This window comes from Westerdykella ornata, assembly GCF_010094085.1.
Source record: "Westerdykella ornata strain CBS 379.55 unplaced genomic scaffold EI97scaffold_1, whole genome shotgun sequence".
Taxonomy (NCBI): Eukaryota; Fungi; Ascomycota; class Dothideomycetes; order Pleosporales; family Sporormiaceae; genus Westerdykella; species Westerdykella ornata.
The window spans coordinates 93939-115319 of NW_022986851.1; the positions used below are offsets into that span (position 1 = coordinate 93939).

The following is a 21381-nucleotide window of genomic DNA, read 5'->3' on the forward strand; positions in this document are numbered from 1 at the left end:
TTCTGTTGTTCCTTACGCGTTACAGAGGCTACTTTTTAGATACGATAGCATTACCTATACCTAGCAGTCCTGCTAGTTTCTGCAGCCTTCTTAAGCTGCTACCTCTTTTTATTAGAGAAGAAGCTGTATAGGAGGCTATAAACTCTTTTAAAAATAGCTCTGCATCCTCCCTGCATGCTGCAGCAACTGCTTTAGGTACTGCACAGTTAACTGTCTGCTACTAGGCAGCTAGCTAGCTAACGTGCTAGCAAGCGCATACTATGCAACAAGCTCTTATAAATAAACAAAAAGAGGCCTTATATAACTATATTATATCTACTACAAGCTAGAGCTTCCCTCTATAATATTGCAACATCTATAACTTTGCTAAAGCATTAACGTAGAGAAAGTTAGCAGTTTGTTAGGTGTAGAAATTTATATAGCATTGCAGTCTCTATACTATATTTATATCTATACTAGATAAAATACATGCCTATAACTATAATAACTCTACTTTCTAGGATTTTATATATCTTCTGTGTACTATTAAGTAGAAGTATAAGATTTAGATTAAAAATAAATAGAATATAAATAAAAAGAAGGTGCTGCTTAGGCAAGCATATTTAGCTAAGGTAATTATCCTAAGGGTTAACTTATATAAAGAGCACTAGCGCATATTTATTTAGCAGCTAGGAATCTGTAAATTAAAAAAATACCAACATTGGACCAAATTTTCTGCTCAGAATTATGGCTCCAAACTCGAAATACTATTTTATTGCAATAAGACGCACCTACAGTTCAATTTGCAGCCTTCTGCAGGCTGTACAGCAAGAGTTATTCACTGAAAAAGACCTGAAATCTGCCTCTCTGATCCGGCATCTGAGTTTTCCCAAAGGCTTGGCAGCCTCAGCAGCCTCTTCCAGCCACTGCAGGCCGCACCAGCCACACCTGCAGCCTGTGGCTTGACCACACTAGCCATAGACATCAGCCACATCTACCCAAACCAGACTAACACCGATCATCCACCCACAAAAACAACCACAATAGTTCAACAAAAAATCACAAAAGAAATCAGCCACCATCACATTTTTTATCACATCCTGCTGCCCTTGTCTCCACAAGGATGAGATCATATAATTTTCTCTGGATTTTCTATACTAGAAAAGAGTTGGATCTTTTTTCAGTAAGGCATCCACCTTTTCTAGGGAAAGGGCTATAGTCACAGCTTCTAGGAAGAGGCCAAGTGACAGTATAGACAAAGGTGCTATTCTGTTAGTCTCTGCTCACCCTACCTAGGCAACTAGGAGCAATAGTGTCAGATGGTAAGCCAGTTTATGGACATCCCATCTGGGACTAGAGAGGAGAACTAGGAGAAACTGTCTGTACCGGTATTGTCTGAGGATATGTGGCTAGTGATTCTGCAGTGGCTAGTGCCCTGCACAGCCTTGGTGCCCAGAGAAAGAATATCAAAACCAGTGTTAGGCCCCAGCCTCACCCACATAAGCACATACCTGAATACAATCAGTTAACCCATCCTTATTCAATCTTTCTGTCACTGTGACATCTTTAGATATCATCAAATCTGACAAAAATGCTGTATATTATAGAGGGAAATTAGGCGTTAATAAAGCTCTTTTCCTAGCATTTTATTACTAGGCATATAAAAAGGCATTTTAGATAAACAATATAGTTAGTGCCTAGAGGGCTGCTAGTTTAGAGCTACTAAGTGCTTAGCTAGCTAAACTACGCCTCTAGGAACTATAGAAAGAATCTATAACTAAAAGAGCTAGGTTAAATAGAGCTTATAAGACAGAGTACGCAGAGAGGATGTTGCCCTACATATCTAACTTTTATAAAGATTCCTTCTAGCCTTTTACCTTAAAGATTTAACAGCATACTAACAAGTTATATAAGAAGATAAATAACTATCTCTCCTCTTAAACTAATAGGCTTCTTAATACCCTAGTAAAGCTATAGATTAACAAACTTGTATAGGGGTATAGAGTTCTATAGACTTTACTAGAAGTAAAGGAGGTGCTTCTACTCTAGGGTAGATAAATATAAGATGTATAATATAATAGAGAAGAGGAAGAAGGGCAAGAACTACTTGTAGTTAAAGGGCAGAGTCTTTAGGCCTAAGGAGATTGCGCATTTAGAGAAAGAGTAGATAGAAAGGGTAGCAGAAGATAACTAGAGGGCTGCTGCTAAGGCTTATTTAGAGGGAGAATATATGCTAGAACTTAAAGTTGCAACATCTAATAGATTTGTTAGAGATCTAGGAGCTATTAGCTATCTAGATAAGTTATTTTAATAGGTTCTCTAGGTTAATTTTTAGGGTGCGCGGCCTAGTTGCCCTAGATTTAGATAGGATAGAAACTCTATGTTTTGTAGTAGCACAAAGGCCCCTGTTATAACCCTTAGAAACTACATTTTTATACTAGAGATGTACAGGATAGAAAAATAGGCCTAAAAATATGTATTCTACTAGGTTTCTTTATATATATTATGCGTTGTAGGTAGGTAAATTGTTAGTAGAAAACTACCCCTACACTGCCTCGTTACGTGATGCGTCTCGCTAGCCGATCGCGCACTCTACCTGGGCATCAATTAATCAAATCCATCCCTCCACGTGAACACGCGCCTCCCCCATAAGTTGGGCTTCATGCTCCACTTCCCCTCTCGTCTCCGACACCAAAGCTCGCACATCCCGAGTATCATCCATATGTCCTACACCCAGATCACGCCCTGTCTCAACCCTGGTTCTTGCGTGCCATTGCAATAAGACAAGAACGACATCTACTTCGTCCTTGTTCGACACGCTGCTGTGAAGCGTTAGAATATCCCGGTATACTACAGGTGAGACACATCTCTCTGAACATGCATATATTTTCATATTCCGAGATGAGAATATGTGAACCCCATATCGCGAATGCTCTTTTTCGATGGTTAGGCTCTGCTGGAACCTCAAAGAGAGTGCGAAGTGTTGGTAAAACTGGAAAGATCTGATGATGGCTTCCACTCCGGTTCCCTTGACTTCTTTTATCGGAAATATATGCTGATAAGGGTGCAGCGAGCGACAAGAGTGGAAGAGTTCCTCCGAGAGCATTCACTGAATGTGTATCTCCACTGACATCAGCTCAGCTGATCTCCCGTCTATACTGCGAAGGCACGCTTGCGAGAAGTTATGGATCATCAAGGTCTAGTTGACGCTGGACTGCGTGGTCTGCGTAAACGTACAGGCGGCCTCTCGGTCGAGATTTCGCCTCCGCCCCTGAAACGCCAGCGATCGCTCGCCGTGCCCGGCTCGGAGCAAGGGTTCTTGAACGGCGGGAGTCCCCAGGCTCTTCTCAGGTATCACGGACATCAGATTAGATGTTTTACAGGACGTAATAATAATGAACAGCAGAAACTCCACCTTACGGGTACCAACCGATTCTGCTGACAATAGTAGAAGGCTGTCTGGGCAAGGCGAAACCTCCCGTCACTCAATCGGAGAGTCATCACCGTGCATCGGTACTGGCAACTGTCAAGAAGCGCGACGGCCGTCTACCGCTAGTACGGCTAGTCGGTCAGGTAAACAAAGGTGCAATCAATGTGGACAGCCGTCAGCCCCAAGATATGATCCTTTCGTGAAATGCTCCTCGTGCGAAACCCGGTTCCATGATCGATGCCGGAAGCCATCTCTGAAAGAGAATGAGGATTGGTGGGTTGATTTTACCTCACGAGTAAGGCGTATTCCAACGACTGATTATGAACTAGCGCACAGTGGAGATGTTTTCGATGCATTGCGAAGAACCGAACCAGCATCGCATCCCACCCTGCGAATCACCCTCATCTAGCATTACAAAACCCTCTTCAGGAAGCTGGAAGGGACGTGCAAGTGGGCGAAGAGCGACACTCTGCCGAACAGACAGTGGCAAACGCACCGCGGGACGTCCTTTCTGGAGCGATCTTTTCTACGCAAAGGGGTCAGCTATCGCTTGACAGCGTCACTTCAAGTGAGGAAAAGGCTGCAATGCGACGGTCATCAATAATGAATATGCCCTTGCCTAATCTTGCTAACCATGGTAGAGTTCAAGCTGTAACAAACGGCCTTGATTCAGAACCAGTGGATATCCAGTCAGCAATACGCACCAACCGATCTCAGTTCAGAGATTCAGAATACGTCTCTGAATCAAAATTATGGGTTGAAGACGATGGTCTCTTCATGCCATTTCAGCCTATGCGGCAAACTACGATAACAGTTGATGCAGACATGCGGCTAGAGACAGAATTTCACGCTGCCTTTCCAGACCTGTCCGGTCTATCAATCCACAATATGTCGCAAGAGGAAAAAGATCTGAAGATTATGGAGATTAGGAACCGACCGTCCAGAAAAGCAACATTTGGGAAAACGGTACTCTCGCCGACTGGGAGTTCTACACTATCGGTTCAGAGCAAGCTGCGACGGTCGCCGAAACCCACTGTTGCGGACTCGAAGCAATCGATGTGGATTGCATCTAGGGTGGAAATACAAAGTCGACCCAACTCATGATTTGCTCGCTCCGTTATAGTCCGCAATTCATGCGCTCCGGCTCTCGGAAACGTTCGGAACGCACCCGAAGGTGGTAAATGGCACTTTGAGACGTGGCTATCCCAGTAATATGTAGAGATAAAGGTGTCAATAGAAGCAAGTGAGGATTGGAAGGCTCTGAGGACAGGCGGTTATGGTCCACAAATCAGCGAACACAGGGCCGATCGAGATGGAGTTGGATGTTATATGGGACTTGCGTCCCCGCAACTCGTCCTCCCTCGAAGGTAAACTGCTGATTTCTACTTACTTGGAAGAGGACATGCTACCGATGCTACTTGCTCAATGGAGCCAGTTTGTTGGTTGGAGGCATCCTATGCATGGCATGGCCACGCGCTCAGTTATGGTCTCCAGTGTCTAGGGCTCTCCGCAGTGAATGAGCATGGAAATCGTCCTTTAGGATGCTTCAACAGCCGTGTATAATCAACTACAACTTAGATAAGCGACACAATATGGCAAAGGACACAGCTTCCAACGAGCGACAAATGCGAGGCGACAGATTGGAAACCAGCATGTGGCTGTGGTGGCGCGCGGGCGCGTGCACAGACCTCTTGCGAGCGACGTTAAACAACCTGACGCTCGCTCGCCTTTTCGTCATTCACATCCTCCTAGTTGACCTCATATCACACCCTCTTTCTTTCCCTTACACCTTTACCCCTTTCACTTCATAGACGATCTCCGAAGTGAGAGCGACCGCATCCCCGTTCGCAGCGGTGTGCCACTGTCCAGTAGCCTCGTTCGAAAGCTCCCCAGGAGCTGGAGCTCCATTGCGTGACAGTCGTCAAGATTATCTCTACCACACCTCCTTTCCACCATGGCGGATACCGAACGCGACATTCGCGAGCCTGAGCACGAGGCCCAGGATGTGGAGAGGCACGAGGAAGAGAGACACGGTGAAGCCGCGCCGGCCGAGGAAGAGAGCAACGATCCTGTAATATGCACCCCCTCCCTTCTTTCTTAATCTGGGCAGCCCTGATGTCTTTGAGGAATGAGCAGCGCTGACCGACTATGCAAAGGACATCGCCGAAATGAAGCGACGCGTGCAGGAAATGGAGGAAGAAGCCGCCAAGCTGCGAGAGATGCAGGCCTCGCTGGACCACGAGCGCCACGACCTACGCGAGAACAGGGAAGACGTGGACGCTCGGAGTATCTTTGTCGGCAATGTCGACTACGGTGCCTCGCCGGAGGAAATCCAGGCGCATTTCCAGAGCTGCGGCAGCATAAATCGTGTGACGATTCTGCTGGACAAGTTTACGGGTCATCCTAAAGGGTTAGTCTTTCCTTGCCAAGAGGCGGAACGATGTCTTTCTCAAGGAATCATTTGAGGCCGCGTGCACGAGCGGGGTGGTGTTACCGCCTGAAACGGCGACCATTCATACGTTTGACTCAGTGTGTCCATCATGGCGGAGCATGCCCGCTTGTGACGACGCCTTATGGATTTCAGAGAAAGAATCTTCGCTACCTGGCAAGAGCTTGGCAGAAAGATTCAGAACGCTAATGAGCGTATGCAGGTATGCGTATGTTGAGTTCACAGAGCCGAGCCTGGTCAACCAAGCCCTTGTCCTAAACGACAGCGTGTTCCGGGGTAGAAATCTCAAAGTATGACCGTTTCCGGAATCTCCATTCTGAGCAACAGGCTGACTTGCTCAGGTCGTTCCCAAGCGGACTAATCTTCCGGGCATGTCTCGAGGCGGACGCGGTGGGCGCGGGGGCCGCGGTGGTGGATACGGCGGCCGTGGATCACCGTATGGTGGCAGAGGTGGATATGGTCCTCCGCGTGGAGGAGGTTATCGTGGTGGCTACCGTCCTCGTGGCCAGCAATATCGCCCTTACTAGACCAGCGCAAAGTCCAAATGGGAACTTAGGTCACCTACCACGATTGGGAGCCTCCTTGGTTTCGGCAGGGAAAATTTTTCTGTAAAGGGGTCTTGTACTTGTACTTGGAGAGGCGGCTTGCACTGGACTAACGGACCTCCAATCGCCGACGGCAACATGTCAAACATCGAAAATTGCGAGAAACTGCTTGGAGCACGATACCGCGGCGGGGCTCATAATGGGGGTCAATTTATTAGAGGTTCACAAATAGGACTGATCCGGCATACTTTGGCATCATTCTTCATTTTCGAGGTCTATCTGATGCAGTTCGTACGCGAGCCACCCCCGAAACCGCACGAAACCGCACGTCACGCTTTAACCTCGACACAGGTAAACCCTTGTCAGAATCCGAAGACCCAGAGATCTATTCCAGCCCAAAAGTAGTCCCGAAAAATCCGAGGCAAACCCCTGCAAAGAGACTAATGAAAGAAGTCGACGTAGGCGCCTGAACTCCCAAGAAATCCCGGTGCTCCGCGCCATGCTTTCAAAACTCATAGAAGAGAGGAACTCAGTATACATATCCGATTATTTGCCATAGCGTCTCAACGGTCCCCAAGGGGGCGCGCCCTCCATGGCCCGCGGCCCAATATCCCGCTTTCTCGAATTCCATTTACCCAGTAGCACTAGCAGCTGGCCAGCTCAAGGCGCAGGATTCTCCTTGACTATCGAACGGATCTTTCGTTCATAGGCGGCTCTATCCTTCTTAAAGAGGTTAAAGGCGTCGGCTTGGGCGGGGGACTCGGGGTTTGGCTCGTCGAGAAGTGATTGGATACCTAGAAGAATCTCCTTGACTGTGATAGCGGGTTTCCAGCCTTCCTCTTCGTTGAGGATCGAGAGGCAGACGGTGCCGGAGGGGTAGACGTTTGGGTGGAAGAGAGGCGGAACGAATTTGCCTGGTGACGTATGTTAGATATTGCGGTCCGGGAAGTGAAATGAACATAAAGGATTTGTCGCGCTGTCACCTACATTTCGGCGGCTTGGTAGGATACTCTTCATACCCATATTGTCAGCTTTCAGCTTTCACTGTCCAGTGTATATAGGTGCATACCGTCAGGGAAGGTCACCTCAAGCTTGAACAGCCCTCCCTCCCATATTGTCTTTTCCTTGCCAGGAACACCGCATTCCCATCTTTTGAGATCCATGACGCCTTGGGCGTTGCGACTGGGTTTCGCGAAGAAGCCGAAGGGATGATCGCGCCGCCACTGCTTCCTATGCAGAATATAAGTTTAGGGGCAAGCAACGCGGACACAGGGAAACTTACCGCTCTTCGGAGAGCCGGGTTTGGCAGAGCGACATTCTGGAGGTAGACTGCGAAAGGTAATGTTGTGTGAACGGCGCAAGTTGGCACAGATGCAGCTCTATATAGCGTGGCAAGACGGTTGTGAAGAATGAGGCCCTTGTACGGCGGGTTCTATACAAACCGGTGAAGTGAAGTGAAGGTAAGGAGCGAGCAGCGCAACGTGAAGTGTGAACTTTGTTGAACGAGTCGTCGCAAACGCGCACGTGACCGGACTTTTCAGCCACACGTTGCTGGCTAGGTTCACCCGGCGCTAATGGAGTAAAAGATCTGGCCCCACTTGAGCCGAGGCAGTAGTGGCACCGAAGGTCTTGTCTCCATGCGGACGGCATCGGCAACGGTTTCCGTATGAGATCGTTGGGAAAAGGTGCACCCTTGGACAGGACAAAGCCATTCTATTCTGAACTTTCTACTACACGATGTCAGAGACAGATTTGAAAAAGGAAGAACTTCCTAAAGTGGAAGTCGCCAAAGAGGAGACCCCGCAACAGGCGGCGCAACAGCCTGTGCCGCAGCCAGACGTTGCATCTGACCCTGAGGAAGATGATCTTTCTGACCTCGACGGTGATTCCTCTTCTCTTATTTAGGTACTCCCTCTGACAACCATCCAGACGTCCTCGATGAGTTCGCCAACACCAAACTCGACGAGTCAAAGTCCTCCGCCCCCTCCGCGCTACCTACCTCCGGCCCTGGCAGACCGGACCCAGCAGATCTCCTTGCAAGCGGACAGGATGACGAGTTCGCGAGGCAGCTACAGGCCGAAATGGAGCAATTGCTCGGGAAGCAGGATTTTCAGAAACAGTTTGAGGATATCTTGAAGGAGGTGGGGGATTTGGATCCCGAAACTCTGGCCGCTGCACAAAAAGGGGAGGGCGCGCCCGTGCCCAGCTCGTCATCTGCTGCGGAGAAGGCGGAGCGGTCATTCCAGGAGACCATACGGCGGACCATGGAGCGCATGCAAGAGTCTGGAGAGCAGGCAAGCGCTGCGGCGGCGTCGGCGGACGGGGATGATATCCTGGCGCAGATGCTGAAGGAAATGGAGAACGGGGGTTTTGGGGGTGAAGGGAGCGATGAGGACTTCTCGAAGATACTCATGGGCATGATGGAACAGTTGACGAATAAGGAGATTCTGTACGAGCCTATGAAGGAGCTGAACGACAAGTTCCCGAAGTGGATGGAGGAGAACAAGGACAAGGTTCCAAAAGACGACCTTGAGAGGTACGAAGAGCAGCACATACTGGTTCGGGAAATCACGGCGCGGTTTGAAAGGAGTGGATATTCGGATTCCAATGCGCAAGATCGGGAGTATATTGTTGAGCGGATGCAAAAGGTACGTCGCCGTGCAACGATACCCATGGTGCTAGATACTGATCTTTGCAGATGCAAGCGGCTGGGTCTCCTCCACCCGATTTAGTCGGCGATATGAACGCGGCTCAGGAAGCGCTCAGTGAAATAGACCAGGGTTGCCCAACACAATGATTGACCCTCAAATTGGCTTTCTTACTCCCTTAATACCCGGCCAAATTTTCGCTCCTGCGTTGTACGAGTCTACCAATATACAAGTTGATCCGACCACAAGCTCGAGGCATCTGATGAAGCATATCCCTCAAACCTTCTCTCCGATATGCCCCCAGAGTGTTACAGCTATTCAACCAGCCGTCATGTCCATGGCATCAGGATCGCGTGATTCGAAGGTGGGAGCACCGGGTGATGCTTGTCCAGCATCACCAACCGCAATCCTCATGAAGATCTCGTCATAGTCGTCATCATCACTGCCGTAATGTTCGGAGGTGTCATCGCCATTCCGTTGTTCCTCTTCCATAGCGGCAATTAATTCTTGCAACTCACGCTCTTCCTGTGCCAAGATATACTCCGCTTCCGCAATATCGCGCTCGGTCCGTGGCTCATTGCTCTGGAAGGAAGGTGCTGAGGAAGCTTCCAACGCGCTTTCCGTCACCAGTTCTTCGATAACGTCGTCTTTCAATTCGGGCGCCTCTCGTGTTTTCTGCGCTTCCCAACGCTTCTGCTCTGATATCCAGTCCAATTTTTGAATCTGCATACAATCAGTCATTGCCACAAATCGGAATCGACACAGGTTGTTGACTGACCTGCTCCCCTCGCGCGTGCCACCTCTGATCATCCCGATCCTTCTGTAGCCTCCGAAAGAACATGTCGCGTCTCCGCTGTGTAGTTGCCTCGCGGCTCTGCATCACGGGGTTCGGCTTATGTGTCCGCTGGGGAACAGTCTGTTTCTCCTGTTCGAGCTGTGGCTGCGATGCCATTGTGGAGAATAGCGGACGCGGTGCGGCGTTTGCGGGGACCTCCGCGAGCGGCGATCTTCTATGAAACATGAACGGGTTCTGATAGTACAGTGGAGGTGCGGAGAGAATCATTGTTAGGGAAGAACGCGTCGAAATCGAGATGGGCGATGCTGGTCGTTCGTGGTGCGGTGGGGGATGTTGAGATGGAATGGCAGGTGAGCCTGCGCGAAGGGAGACGCGGGTCGCGATGGCGCGCGGGTCCGTGCGTGCAAAAGCTGGGGTTGGGTATTTACGCTAAACTCTAAATGATGAGCCAAGGTTCATAGGTGAACGACATCCGCTCCGATGATGGGGAGGGGAACATCAAACTAGAAAGCGATATGGTCATCATCCGCTAATTTGCAAGGGATCTTGTTTGAGTGAACTGGGTTAGTTGTTACACTCCTCGCTGCACGCTCAGACTGAATTCTCGATATTTCAGTTCAAGTTCCATCAAGCCTGAACAGTCATAGAGGTTGACGTATTGGTACACCAGAGGTTCTTCAGTAGGACTCTACGGGAACCGCGCCCCATGAGGGGAAGAATAAAGGGTTCTAATCAATTGCCCGGATCCGTCTCTTCAGTGACCTCCCCGAAAATCGGTATCTGGATGAGATGACGACAACTGGATCATGCCCACATTATCCTTCGTACCAATCGTGCATGGTCGTAGCAGAGCTTACGGAGAAGTCTTACGCCTGTTTATGGTAGGATGCGGAAAACGGGCGGCAGAATCCGATCAGATCTGTATCCAGGCTCGCTTTCTGGGGAAATAAATTGCTCTCCAATCAAAACGCCGCGGCAGCAATATATGTATCCAGGCAGGTGCCAGAATTGATTTTGACTACGGGACTGGAGATATATCTTTGCTTAGCCCATGCTCTCTTCGACTTCTCTTCTGGAGTTCCATCCCTTTCCGGTTTGCATTGCAATCTTCTCTTCTCCTCTTGTTCTGCTCCATTATTCATCATGCACACCAGAAACCTCGTTGTCCTCCTCCCATTCCTCTCTTCGCATGTCTCTGCGCATACGTTCATATGGGTTAGTGTTCTTGCTTCTCCATTACCTAGCCTCTTACACAAAACGTCTCCGGACAGGGCGTCTTCGTGAACGGGGTCGACCAAGGCTCCTTCAAAGGCATCCGCACGCCTCCCTACAACGGACCCCCTGGTGGTGGTGGTTACAACAATTCGCCTGTCAAGAACCTCACGTCAATTGATATCCGATGCAATGTTATGGGGGATATTCAAGCACCGGATACGATTGTAGTCCGGCCGGGGGACAATTTTACGTTTGACTGGTAGGCTTCGACCCATACTGATCCAGTTGCAAAGGATGCGTGTAGTAATGATGTAGGCACCACGATAAGAGAAGCACTAATGACGATGTCATTGCTAGCTCGCATCACGGTAACTTTGATTCCTCCTTGAACCTCATTTCAATATCCATTCTCACACGTCTCAAGGTCCGTCTCTTGTCTACATCTCCCCAGACCCACCGACCGAGAACTCCTTTGTCAAGATCTGGCACGAGGGCCTGTATGAAGAGTCTGTGTTCCCGAACCCAGGGAAGTGGTCCACGACGCAGAACATTGCCGCCAACGGCGGATCGATGAATGTCCGCATACCTCCAGGGTTGAAGTCAGGACAGTACGTCGCCCTATCCTAAGTATTTCCGCAACAACCAAGCATACGAACAAGGCCTATCCAAGGCTATCAACTAACTGACCTCAGCTATCTCATCCGCGCCGAAATGATCGCACTCCACGAAGGCGAAGTCTCGTACCTCAACGTGCCCGCCCGCGGCGCCCAATTCTACCCCAACTGCGTGCAGATCGAGGTAGTGGATGGCGGCGACGTCGAGCTACCACAGGGCGTCTCCTTCCCAGGTGCTTATGATTACGATACTCCTGGTATCGTCTACGATGTACGTCTCCCATCCCCACGGGGCCGTTCAAAACTCCGTCCCATCTTCTGTGCCACACTTCCTCCTTTCTATGGATTACCTAACTTCCCTCCCCACCTAGGTCTACTGCTCCACCGAAACCCCCAAAACCCCCCGCGCCACCCCTTGCACCACCCGCTACCCCATCCCCGGCCCTACCGTCTGGACCGGCGCCTGGGCAGACACCACCTCAGTGCCCCGCGGGCCCATCGAGGGACCTACAACGCATACGTCGTGGTCGACGTGGATCCGGACATCGACGGTTACGTCGGCGTCGTACACGGATAAGAAGAGCATCAGTGTCGTTGGGACCAGTGTGTATACGCCTAGTTGGAGTACGACGTATCAGACCCCGGTAGCGGCGACGGGGCGGTGGTAGAGTGTAGAGGAGATAGGGGCTGAGAGGGGTGGTTGCGTGAAGGGCAGAGTAAAGGAGTAAAGCTTAGTCTTGTCTTGTCCACAGTGTTGGATCATTGCTCGTCTGGTTTTCCGCTGTTGCGTGAAGAATCAAGAGTAAGCGCGCATTATCTGTCTCCTCGCGCCCGAGAAATGTACTTAGAGGCTGTTTATCATTCATCCCGTGCAAGACCTCGCACCCATAAACCTCTTAAAAACCATCTTCCTTGTGTAAGCCTAAAGGTCGAATCCGTGGATTCCAACAATGGGGACAAGGCCAAGTGAGACTGCGTCTCCATTGCAACCTTATCAATCCAACTCGTGAAGGAGAAACTCTTCCTCCCATCCGCGGTTCGAACTGACGTTGTTTGTTTTTTCCTGGACTTTCACTTGCCAGAGTAAACCAACACCTCTCCCGCCATGCAACTCTCCGAAACACAGACCCCCATGTCCTTCCATCTCACATTTATGCATCATCCAAATTGTTCACGCTGAGTGTTGCGTAAGGAGTACATAACGTCTCCTTCCGTTGCTGTAGCGGTTCATTGCGTACGTCTTGTATGCGCTTGCGTACCTAGGTAGTGGATACTGGACACCAACACTGAATAGCAGTCAACCACGTCCCGCCAAACCAGCCCTAGCAATATTATTCTCGCATATCCAATCCCAGTTTCAATCGATCCACGCACTCCATTTGCGCGAGCAAGAGGGATGTATTGCGTAGTACACCCATCGAGCGCCACAATCGTGACGAAGCTCCAAGACCCCCAGATCCAAGTGCGAACAGGAAGAAAGCGACGGGCATCCGACAAACGAGGCAAAGAACGCAAGGCCGTGCAGAGAAAAAGGAAAGAAAAAAAATGCACAAGGCCAGCTGAAAAAGCGAGATGGACGCCATTTTCTTTTGCCCACAAACAACAATTCTCTCTATCTCTCCTCTCCTCTGACCATATCCTACAATATGCGAATGAAGTGCATAAATAAGGCCATCACCAACCTTCCGCTTTTGTCCCTTCCCTTTTTCTTCACTTCCAACCCACGATGCAAAGTAAAAACCAAGACATATCCAAAGCGCCGTCGTAAAGGTCGTTAGTTAGTACCCAAAACAAAATCCGACCGATGGGAATATTGACTCCGCGAAGAATGCTCGCTGCAAGTGCATGCGTCCAACGCCCAAGAACAGCGCTCTGACGGATCATGAACTGTACGATATGATATGTGTCCTTCGCCCCAATTCCGGTCCTTATTCTGACTGTCAGGTCATTTAGTAACCCGACCTCTCTCAGCCCAACGCAGGTCGCAACCGTAAGAATATGCTTCCCGCGGAGATCAACTTCTGGAAATGTTTTACCTCCCGCAAAAGCTATGCCATCCATTTTGTAAATGCAATGCAATGCAACTTTTAAAATGTCTTGGCTCAAAGGCCGTGCATGCTACGTCATGATTCGTCGCAAACTTCGTCAATAGGCGTTGGTGGCACAAACGTCGATGCCCCCGAATTGGCAAGAAGCGCATCCAACTCCTCCCTCCAACCCGCCCTCTCCTCGATACAAGCAGCTTCGAGCGAATTCGTCCATTTCCCACTGGTTCCCGCATGGGTATGCTTCAGGTGTTGGCGGAAGTGGTCGGTCCGCCAGAAAAGCCTACACTTGGAGGCATCGTCAGTTTTGTGGACCTGGCTCACGTGTTCCTGGCGAGCTGTCCAGTTGGGGGGATTGGGAAATTCTTCCCCGCAGTAGCCGCAGACGTCGGTGGTACCGTGGCTGCAAGGCGAGGGCGAGAAGGCTGCCCGTATCCCTGGAATTCTGATGCACGACCAGGAGTATCGTCGGATATGGATGGACTGCTGGTGCCGTTCCATTTCGTTCTTGTTCTTGAACCGGTTCGGGCAGAATGCGCACTTGAATTGGCGCTCGGCTCTGTGCATCCTAAAAGGCAACGGTCAGCTTGGTCATCGCTGGGGCAAGAGAGGTAGGCTGGGCGTGCGAGCACTCACTCTAACTCGGCCTCAGTTTCGAATTTTCTGGGCTTCTTCGGACAGCAGTCGCACTGGTAAGGACCGGACATGTTACCGCAGACAGAACTATGTCGAGAATGGAAGACGCTATCCGTAGACATCTTACGATGGTCGTAGTCATGTAGCGGACGCTGATGTGGTCTTGATATGGAACCACGCCAGCTTGAGTCGCCGGGGCGACTGGCTGTATAAGGCGATAGAGACCCAGACTCAGCTTCCGCCAGGGGGGATAGTGCGCCAGGGGAGTGCCGTTGGTCGCCGTTATAGCTCGTCATACTACTTGCTCCAGAGAAGGCGAAAGATGATGCAAAGGAGGAATTGTATTGGCTCAAGGAGGACGCGGCGGACGCAGGGCCCTGCGGTACTGGGAAACGCGAAACCATGGGCGAATGGCGCTCATTCAGCCTTGGAATCGAACGTCGATGGAACAATTCGGCGCTCGTCACCCCTGCTGTCCGATTCTCGGACATGGACTCTGAGACTGGAGGTGACGATGCGCGTCGCTTCTGCCCTGCCTTGTTTGCCGACGAGGGGTCTTCAAAGGCGGCTGGGCTGCGATCGCGAATGTTCAGATCCCGTATGGCAGTATCATCCATGCCCAAGTCGGAGTCAGACAGCACAAAATCACAGCTACCCCGATGCTGCCGCAACGGTGTAGGCTCCTCCAAGTAGCTGACAGCCGATATACTGCCAAACCTCCTCGGAAATGGCTCTGCCTCGATACCAACCGGACTACGAAAGCCAGAGTATCCGGGCGACAAGGTGGCAGAAGGCGGACAGCGCACAATAGGAGAATCGCTCGAGCGGTGCGGTCGTTCCGGTAACGATAGCGGTCTCAGTTCGCTACTACGCCTGTTGAAGGAAATGTTCGAGACATCCTGGGCGCTGACGGAGAGCGAGGGGGCGGACGTGCGGGTTGGGGTGATGGGAGAGGCGGTATTGGGGCCCCCAATCTTGGAGAGAAGCTGCTTGTCGTATGCCTGTGAGGAATTCTCGAGGGTCTTCTGTTCGAGTTGTCGTTCGCTAGTGAGCCTGGATGGAAGCGAATCGACTGTCAGCGGATGCGGATACGTCGAGCCTAGGATTATGGCGGCGCGGGTACGAGATAGATTGAGCAGCTCTCACCTGTAACTGGAAAGACTTGGCCGTGCCATGCTGCGGTCCTCATCACTCGGGCCATCCAGGCTATCGGAGCTCATGTCGTCGTGAGGTTTGGAGCCAGACCGAGTCAACATAGTACCGAGGAGACTGGAACCTGGCTTGATATTTGCGAAACCATTCTGGCTTGTGTTACCAAATTGCCAACCAAGGTCGGGACCGCTTCCAATGTTGCGCGGGGGAGGCAAGGGAGGCGGTATCTCTTCGCGGGCTCGGGGGATAGGCATAGCTCCGGACGGGCGCGGGTGCGAAATGGAGGCGATGTGCTGGGGCGCACCCGGGTCATATACCCTTATGGCCGGCGTGGACGTCGCCGGCGACATGCTCATAGTGAAAGGAGCAGGAGGAGCTCAGCAGCGGTGAAGCAGGAAGGGATGGCGGATGGCGGGAAGTTGCCACAGCGAGGGCAGCTGAAGTCGAGCGTGTCAAGCGATGGATCAATGGGCCGGTATGCAGTGTGGTGAAACTGCGCGAGTGGTGGCTGCGATGGGCGCACCGAGCAGCGCGAGGAGAGGGGCGGGAGGCACCGAGGCGTGTGGGAATGAGGCTAGTGTATGGAGCACGACGGGAGGAGGTTTTGGCGCAGGGCTGCAACTGGGTCTTGTCGACAACCACTCTGACGGCGTCGCCGGCCACGGGGTGCTGGGACGAGGGGCGATGGAGGTGGTGCGGCGAGCAGCCAGGAATTAACGGAAGTCCCGTCGCTGGCCGCGCAGCGTGGGAGAGATGCAGAGGTGAGAAGGGTGGAGGGAGTGGTGCACGGGTGTGTCGGCGATGTCCCTGATGAAGGCGGTTAGCGCAGCGGCTAGACGTCCAGGGTTCAGCCCTACAGTACCACCCACCCTACCACGGGCGAGCCCCGCCGAACACGAAGGAATAATGAGGCTCGAGCAGCTGATGAGGGAGACAGATTTGCGCGATGCAGGGTGATAGCTAGGTAGAGAGGACAGACTGGAGGCAGGTCGAAACTGCCGTCGTAGCTGAGGCGGGCGAGACGGTCGTTGTCGCTGCTGTCGGTGCTGTCGAGGAAGCACGGGGCATGGTCCTACTGCGTATACCGCGTTCCACAGGCCTTGGTATTATTCACAGGGTCGAGTTCAAGGGCCGAAAAGCGCAAAGTGACGGCCAAAGAATAAGAATGGGTGCTGAGAGAAGAAGAAGAAGCTTTCCTTTGGGAAGCAGCGGAGGACGCAGCATAAAGGTTGTCGGACATGGGCCGTGTGCGGGAGGAGTCGTCGAGACCTGTTGGCAGCCCTTCGGCCGTGATTGGGCGGCGGGAAGAGGAGACTGGAGAGTGGAGACAGGGGCCCTGGTGGGCAGCAGCTCATTCACTGATCAGAAACTTCTTCTCACAAACAGGGCTCTGGAAACAGGAAGTCCGGGGCTTGCATCCAGAGAGCAGGGCTGCGTCCAGGGCTGTCTCCAGGGCTGTATGCACTGCTGCAGCCCTTGCACTTCTCGTGAACCATTGGGACGGCTATTTTCTTCTTTTCTCTTGTATGGCGCTCTTGCAGGCTGAGCACCCCAGCACACCGGCCTGCTTGCCCAGTCATGGCGGTAAAGGACCCAGGTATTGGTAAGAGTTGAGGTAATCATGTCCGGCCTCCGTCTCTCTCGAGTCTCTCTCCTCCCAATAACCTGGGACGGCTCACTCAGCCCTTCTGGTTACTTTACGGTAACCTTTTCCGCGGAGGGGCCAGTCGGCGCCATGCGCAGTACACAGTACAGAGTACTGTGTAGGTACTCGAATTCCCGTAGGTAGTGGATTGAGAGGATTCCCAAGGTTGCGTCAAGCGGGAGCAACACGGCAGCCGTGTCGTAACGGCGTCCGTGCTTTTTCCCAGCCTTACCGTATTACTTGTTACTGTGGTACACCAGTCTCAATTCGTACAAGCCCCGCACAGCCACTTGGTGGCGTCTACCCAGCCCTATCGCCCCTGCCGAGGTCCTTCGCTTCCACCTGCACGTCCACCATCGCCACACACTCACTCTTCTTCTACTACTGTGGAACATAGGCTACCCTCTTCTCTGCGCCCAATTCTAGCAACGCTTGAATAGCTTGTCCCTGAGAGTGTCAGGAGAAAAGCAGCCTAGTAAGATTTCTGTGACACCCTTTGGAGGAGGGGTTGCACGTTTCATCATGGCTCTCATCGACAAAGTACCCGGCGAATTGAAGCTGTACATTGGCGGGTATGTAGCCAAGCTGACCTCACATCTATCCATCTCTTCCACAAACAGAACCATCTTTCGCTCGATAGCTGACGCCTCATCGCACTCACAGCATGTTTACCTTGCGTCGTCGCGAGGCCCTCGAGCAAGCCAACATCACCCATGTCTTGTCGGTGCTGCGCTTGCCCCTGGACAAGGCCTTGTTCGCGCCCTTCAAGCACATGGTCGTCGAGGTGGACGATACCGACGATGAGAATCTATTGGAACATTTTCCTGCAACCAACGCCTTCATCCAAGAGGGCCTTGACGGCGGTGGTGGCGTTCTTGTGCATTGGTGAGTCGCATTCCAGCTCGGGCTGAGCCCCTGCATATTCATCACCGTTCAATTCATCCACATGAACCCTCTTTTTTTCTTGGCCATTTTGCCCTTCCACAACCTCATGCTCTGCTGCACGTATCATTGCCTCGCCCTCCCAGCTGCCGCTTTTGCTTTCCTCCTTGTCGAGGCGAGCACGGAAACGCCCAAGAGTGGGCGAAAATGGTTACCGTAGCCTTGGTCGTTGACTTCTACGTTTGGTTGGACCTCAACCTCCCAAACCTGAAAGCATGTTATGAGCTGCGGATACATCTCCGCCCACGCCAACGTCCCATAGACCTTGGTCAATCTCAGTTCCTTGTCCACCTTCCTCCTCTCAAACTTCCGAATTTTCTCCCCCCTCAATACACCGCTCCTTTGCCACTCTATTTTCCCACCCTCAACAGCTCAGCTCAACAATTCGTCATGCCAACACCTTCTCTTCTAGTGCCATGGGAAAGTCTCGATCCGCCACATGTGTCATCGCTTATATGATGCACAGATACGGGAGCAGTGCTGCTGAGGCCCTGACTCTATTGCGGCAGGCCCGCTCCATCTGCGAACCAAACGAAGGCTTCATGAAACAGTTGGAGCTGTACGAGAAGATGGCCATGCCCCTGAATGTCGAGCAAGTCCCGGCCTATCAGCGCTGGCGGTATCAACAAGAGATCGAGTTGAGCAGGGCTTGCGGACAAGCTCCCGAGGCCGAGAAGATTCGGTTCGAGGACGAGTATCATACAGACGGTAATGCCGCGTTTGAGCTGAGGTGTCGCAAATGCAGGTAAGTGGAGCATTGATGTGTAAAAAAACGCAGATCCAGAGTCTCCTGTCCCATCCATTTCCTGCCGCCAACCAGGCATACTGAGGAGTAACACTGAAACAGACGGCCATTGGCCACGTCTCAATATATCGTGGCGCACGCTGTCTCCGACACTACTGAGAACAGCTCCTGCAGACGTCCTCCCCAAGCTTGCGCCCACTATTTCCTCGATCCCCTATCATGGATGCGTCCCGAGCTTGAGCAAGGCAAATTGGAGGGCCGACTCGAATGTCCAAAGTGCCACACCAACGTGGGCAAGTACGCCTGGCAAGGCATGCAGTGTAGCTGCAACGAGTGGGTCGTTCCGGCGATTAGTATAGCGAAAGGCCGCGTGGACGAAGTACGCAAGTTGACCGACACAGCCAGCTCTGCCATCCGCCTTCCCCCAGGGGCCTCCGTCCGGCCGCCAAGTGGACTCTCAAGGCAGAATCTCTGAAGCCGGCTAGTCGGATACTTGCACTGATTCAATCTGCCTAGAGTCACATGCCAGCGGTGATCAGTATCAGGCACACCTGGGCAGTCAATTGAAAGTCACGTGATGTTGCTCCCGATGCCCGAGTCGAGCAGAGGAACACGAAGAAGCCTTGAATCTTACTCTGACCGGACTCCCTCCAAAATCCCACAAGCAGCAAAAGTCTTTCCCAACGCCGCAATCGCCTTCCTGCCAGCCGGTATCTGCACTATCCCGAGCCTAGCACAGCCACTGTCCCATCGTCTTGGCATCCCTGTCTCTCCCCGCCTAAGCTTATCCCATTATTCTACTCCCGAACATATGCAAGCCTGCAAACACCTATGTAATTTTTTTGCACAGCCTGGGAAACTGCACAAAGGTTATGATGGACCCGGAGCCTGACAAGCTTTCAGGTCCTCGTGAGTCGCTTGGAACGAAGCACCTTTGCCCCTAACCGTTGCGCTGGGACGGGTGTGCGTAATAGTGAGGCGATGTTATGCCTGTCTGTCTTGGGGCTATAGTCTCGGTAATCCGGCTAGTGGAGCTGTACACCGTGTGGCGATACAGTTAACCCGGTTGACAAGAAATTGCACTGCACTGCACACTACCTACCGCCACGGCCGTTGAAGAATTGCGTTTTGGGTTTTATCGCCGTTGGTGAAGTTGCACTTGTAGTGTTTGATCGCCTGTATTAGAAGGCGCACGTGCAGCGATGAGGTCGGTGGATTCCACGTGCTATACAACTTTGGAGCACCTGTTGCTGTGATGGAACGTCCACAGTATGCTTGTTGTGGCGGACCCTGGAATGTTTATTGCTGCTGTGAGAGTTCGTATATTCCTAAGGGGACAGACGTGGACGAGTCTGCTTGTGCTAGATGGCGGCTAGAGAATTTTTTGATATTGATGTCTGCAGTAAATGTTTTAAAAAGAAAGTACTGCGCTGTGCTCCGTACTTGCCTCTGATTTTCGTTTAGAGGTTTGATTAACCCTTGGAACACGCCGATATCGATTTGGTTACTGCGAGATCACGCATTCTCGAGAGCTATAGGAGTTCTGATACGTATGATCTCAACAATTGGGAAGTCAAGATTATTCGAACGCGCATCTACGGGAACCGTCTATCATGCATGTTAGACTACTCCTAAGGTCGAGACTCGACCCAATAACATGATCACATATAGTAAGCACCGTCTTCGACACGTTTAACGGGTATCTACAGACTACCCGAAAGATCATCTGCACACCCCCAATACCGGCATACATGCACGACTCCGCACATTCACTTATCTAATCGTCCTCTTCCCCTTCTTCACCCAGCAATCCAGCATACTCTCGGCTCCACTTGTCAAATCCCCGCAAGTTCAAGCGTGGTACATATCTCACCGGTCAGGTTACCGATGGAGAGCGCACCCACCCATCGCACCTCGCAATTCGCACCAACGACATCACGTCCTCGCACGCCACCCTGCCATAACTGATTCATCTTTGAATGTATGCGAAGTTGCAGTGTAAGCGGTGAGCGAGCCAGCTAGGTGCACCCGGCTTACCACATCACAAGCGCCAGCAGCAGCCCACCGCCAGCGTATTCCATCTTGGGATCCAAGATGGCAAGATCGTAAATGAATAATGGATCAAAATCAAAGTCAATTGAACACACATGCATGGGGTACATGTACTATGATATCCAGCGTCTGCAACCTTGTGAGTCCACCAATGAAAGCTGAGCTGATGCAGATGAACAGATTGGCGGCATGGGACCCGAGGTGAGGAGTGAGTTCAGTGAGATTTGTCGATGCGGTCGATATGAGACGCGTGCAGGTTGAGGAAATGACGAAATGGTTACTCCGGACTGATACCCAGATAGGCGCTCGCGGCTGGTTGGTGAATGGTGTACCTACCAGTAGGTGCCCAGGCGTGTTGCCGCCGTGGGGGAAGAGCGCGCTGCGGGCGGTGTATGGGAAGGGTGGAGCGTGGGAGGGTGATGTGGGTACGATGTTGGTTTTGCGGTGTCAGCAGTGCAGATATGCGTTCATCCATTAGTTACATTGGG

The 21381-nt window shown here is 51.7% G+C and overlaps 8 protein-coding genes across 8 annotated transcripts; 5 read left to right on the forward strand and 3 right to left on the reverse strand.

The window, feature by feature from the left end:
* The first annotated feature begins 2790 nt into the window (after positions 1-2790).
* EI97DRAFT_1855 (uncharacterized protein) lies at positions 2791-4599 on the forward strand. The gene is made up of 4 exons (XM_033793550.1): positions 2791-2835; positions 3050-3330; positions 3386-3682; positions 3739-4599. Exons 2-4 carry the CDS (start codon positions 3164-3166, stop codon positions 4511-4513), a joined length of 1239 nt encoding a protein of 412 aa, XP_033658134.1. The 5' UTR covers positions 2791-2835; positions 3050-3163; the 3' UTR covers positions 4514-4599.
* Positions 4600-5142: 543 nt separating this feature from the next.
* EI97DRAFT_463074 (RNA-binding domain-containing protein) lies at positions 5143-6676 on the forward strand. Its single transcript, XM_033801333.1, has 4 exons — positions 5143-5480; positions 5566-5819; positions 6061-6148; positions 6200-6676. Exons 1-4 carry the CDS (start codon positions 5364-5366, stop codon positions 6383-6385), a joined length of 645 nt encoding a protein of 214 aa, XP_033658135.1. The 5' UTR covers positions 5143-5363; the 3' UTR covers positions 6386-6676.
* Positions 6648-7966, reverse strand: EI97DRAFT_428687 (ubiquitin-conjugating enzyme). The gene is made up of 4 exons (XM_033797272.1): positions 7686-7966; positions 7473-7633; positions 7391-7414; positions 6648-7317 (listed from the first exon to the last, which is right to left on the reverse strand). Exons 1-4 carry the CDS (start codon positions 7718-7720, stop codon positions 7064-7066), a joined length of 474 nt encoding a protein of 157 aa, XP_033658136.1. The 5' UTR covers positions 7721-7966; the 3' UTR covers positions 6648-7063.
* Positions 7967-8140: 174 nt separating this feature from the next.
* On the forward strand, positions 8141-9200 carry EI97DRAFT_368488 (Pex19-domain-containing protein; the record flags this gene model as incomplete). The annotated part of the gene is made up of 3 exons (XM_033795139.1): positions 8141-8285; positions 8333-9051; positions 9102-9200. The coding sequence occupies 3 exons, from the start codon at positions 8141-8143 to the stop codon at positions 9198-9200; spliced, it is 963 nt and encodes a 320-aa protein (XP_033658137.1).
* A 169-nt stretch (positions 9201-9369) lies between these two features.
* On the reverse strand, positions 9370-10114 carry EI97DRAFT_368402 (uncharacterized protein; the record flags this gene model as incomplete). The annotated part of the gene is made up of 2 exons (XM_033795134.1): positions 9370-9774; positions 9830-10114. 2 exons carry the CDS (start codon positions 10112-10114, stop codon positions 9370-9372), a joined length of 690 nt encoding a protein of 229 aa, XP_033658138.1.
* An 876-nt stretch (positions 10115-10990) lies between these two features.
* On the forward strand, positions 10991-12344 carry EI97DRAFT_453864 (endoglucanase B; the record flags this gene model as incomplete). The annotated part of the gene is made up of 6 exons (XM_033800484.1): positions 10991-11062; positions 11119-11321; positions 11378-11430; positions 11487-11670; positions 11755-11947; positions 12048-12344. 6 exons carry the CDS (start codon positions 10991-10993, stop codon positions 12342-12344), a joined length of 1002 nt encoding a protein of 333 aa, XP_033658139.1.
* A 1455-nt stretch (positions 12345-13799) lies between these two features.
* On the reverse strand, positions 13800-15763 carry EI97DRAFT_368244 (uncharacterized protein; the record flags this gene model as incomplete). Its single annotated transcript, XM_033795124.1, has 3 exons — positions 13800-14289; positions 14358-15410; positions 15504-15763. 3 exons carry the CDS (start codon positions 15761-15763, stop codon positions 13800-13802), a joined length of 1803 nt encoding a protein of 600 aa, XP_033658140.1.
* A 1913-nt stretch (positions 15764-17676) lies between these two features.
* Positions 17677-19316, forward strand: EI97DRAFT_368251 (dual specificity protein phosphatase 12; the record flags this gene model as incomplete). The annotated part of the gene is made up of 4 exons (XM_033795125.1): positions 17677-17726; positions 17818-18039; positions 18509-18841; positions 18944-19316. 4 exons carry the CDS (start codon positions 17677-17679, stop codon positions 19314-19316), a joined length of 978 nt encoding a protein of 325 aa, XP_033658141.1.
* Positions 19317-21381: the final 2065 nt, after the last annotated feature.

Coding starts and splice junctions, on each gene's coding strand:
- EI97DRAFT_1855 (XM_033793550.1), top strand. CDS start 3,164: ATGGATCATCAAGGTCTAGTTGACGCTGGACTGCGTGGTCTGCGTAAA. Junction 3,331..3,385: donor AGTCCCCAGGCTCTTCTCAG/GTATCACGGACA, acceptor AATGAACAGCAG/AAACTCCACCTTACGGGTAC. Junction 3,683..3,738: donor CTGAAAGAGAATGAGGATTG/GTGGGTTGATTT, acceptor ATTATGAACTAG/CGCACAGTGGAGATGTTTTC.
- EI97DRAFT_463074 (XM_033801333.1), top strand. CDS start 5,364: ATGGCGGATACCGAACGCGACATTCGCGAGCCTGAGCACGAGGCCCAG. Junction 5,481..5,565: donor AGGAAGAGAGCAACGATCCT/GTAATATGCACC, acceptor GACTATGCAAAG/GACATCGCCGAAATGAAGCG. Junction 6,149..6,199: donor TCCGGGGTAGAAATCTCAAA/GTATGACCGTTT, acceptor TGACTTGCTCAG/GTCGTTCCCAAGCGGACTAA.
- EI97DRAFT_428687 (XM_033797272.1), bottom strand. CDS start 7,720: ATGTCGCTCTGCCAAACCCGGCTCTCCGAAGAGCG. Junction 7,634..7,685: donor ACCCGGCTCTCCGAAGAGCG/GTAAGTTTCCCT, acceptor TATTCTGCATAG/GAAGCAGTGGCGGCGCGATC. Junction 7,318..7,390: donor TCCTACCAAGCCGCCGAAAT/GTAGGTGACAGC, acceptor ATACGTCACCAG/GCAAATTCGTTCCGCCTCTC.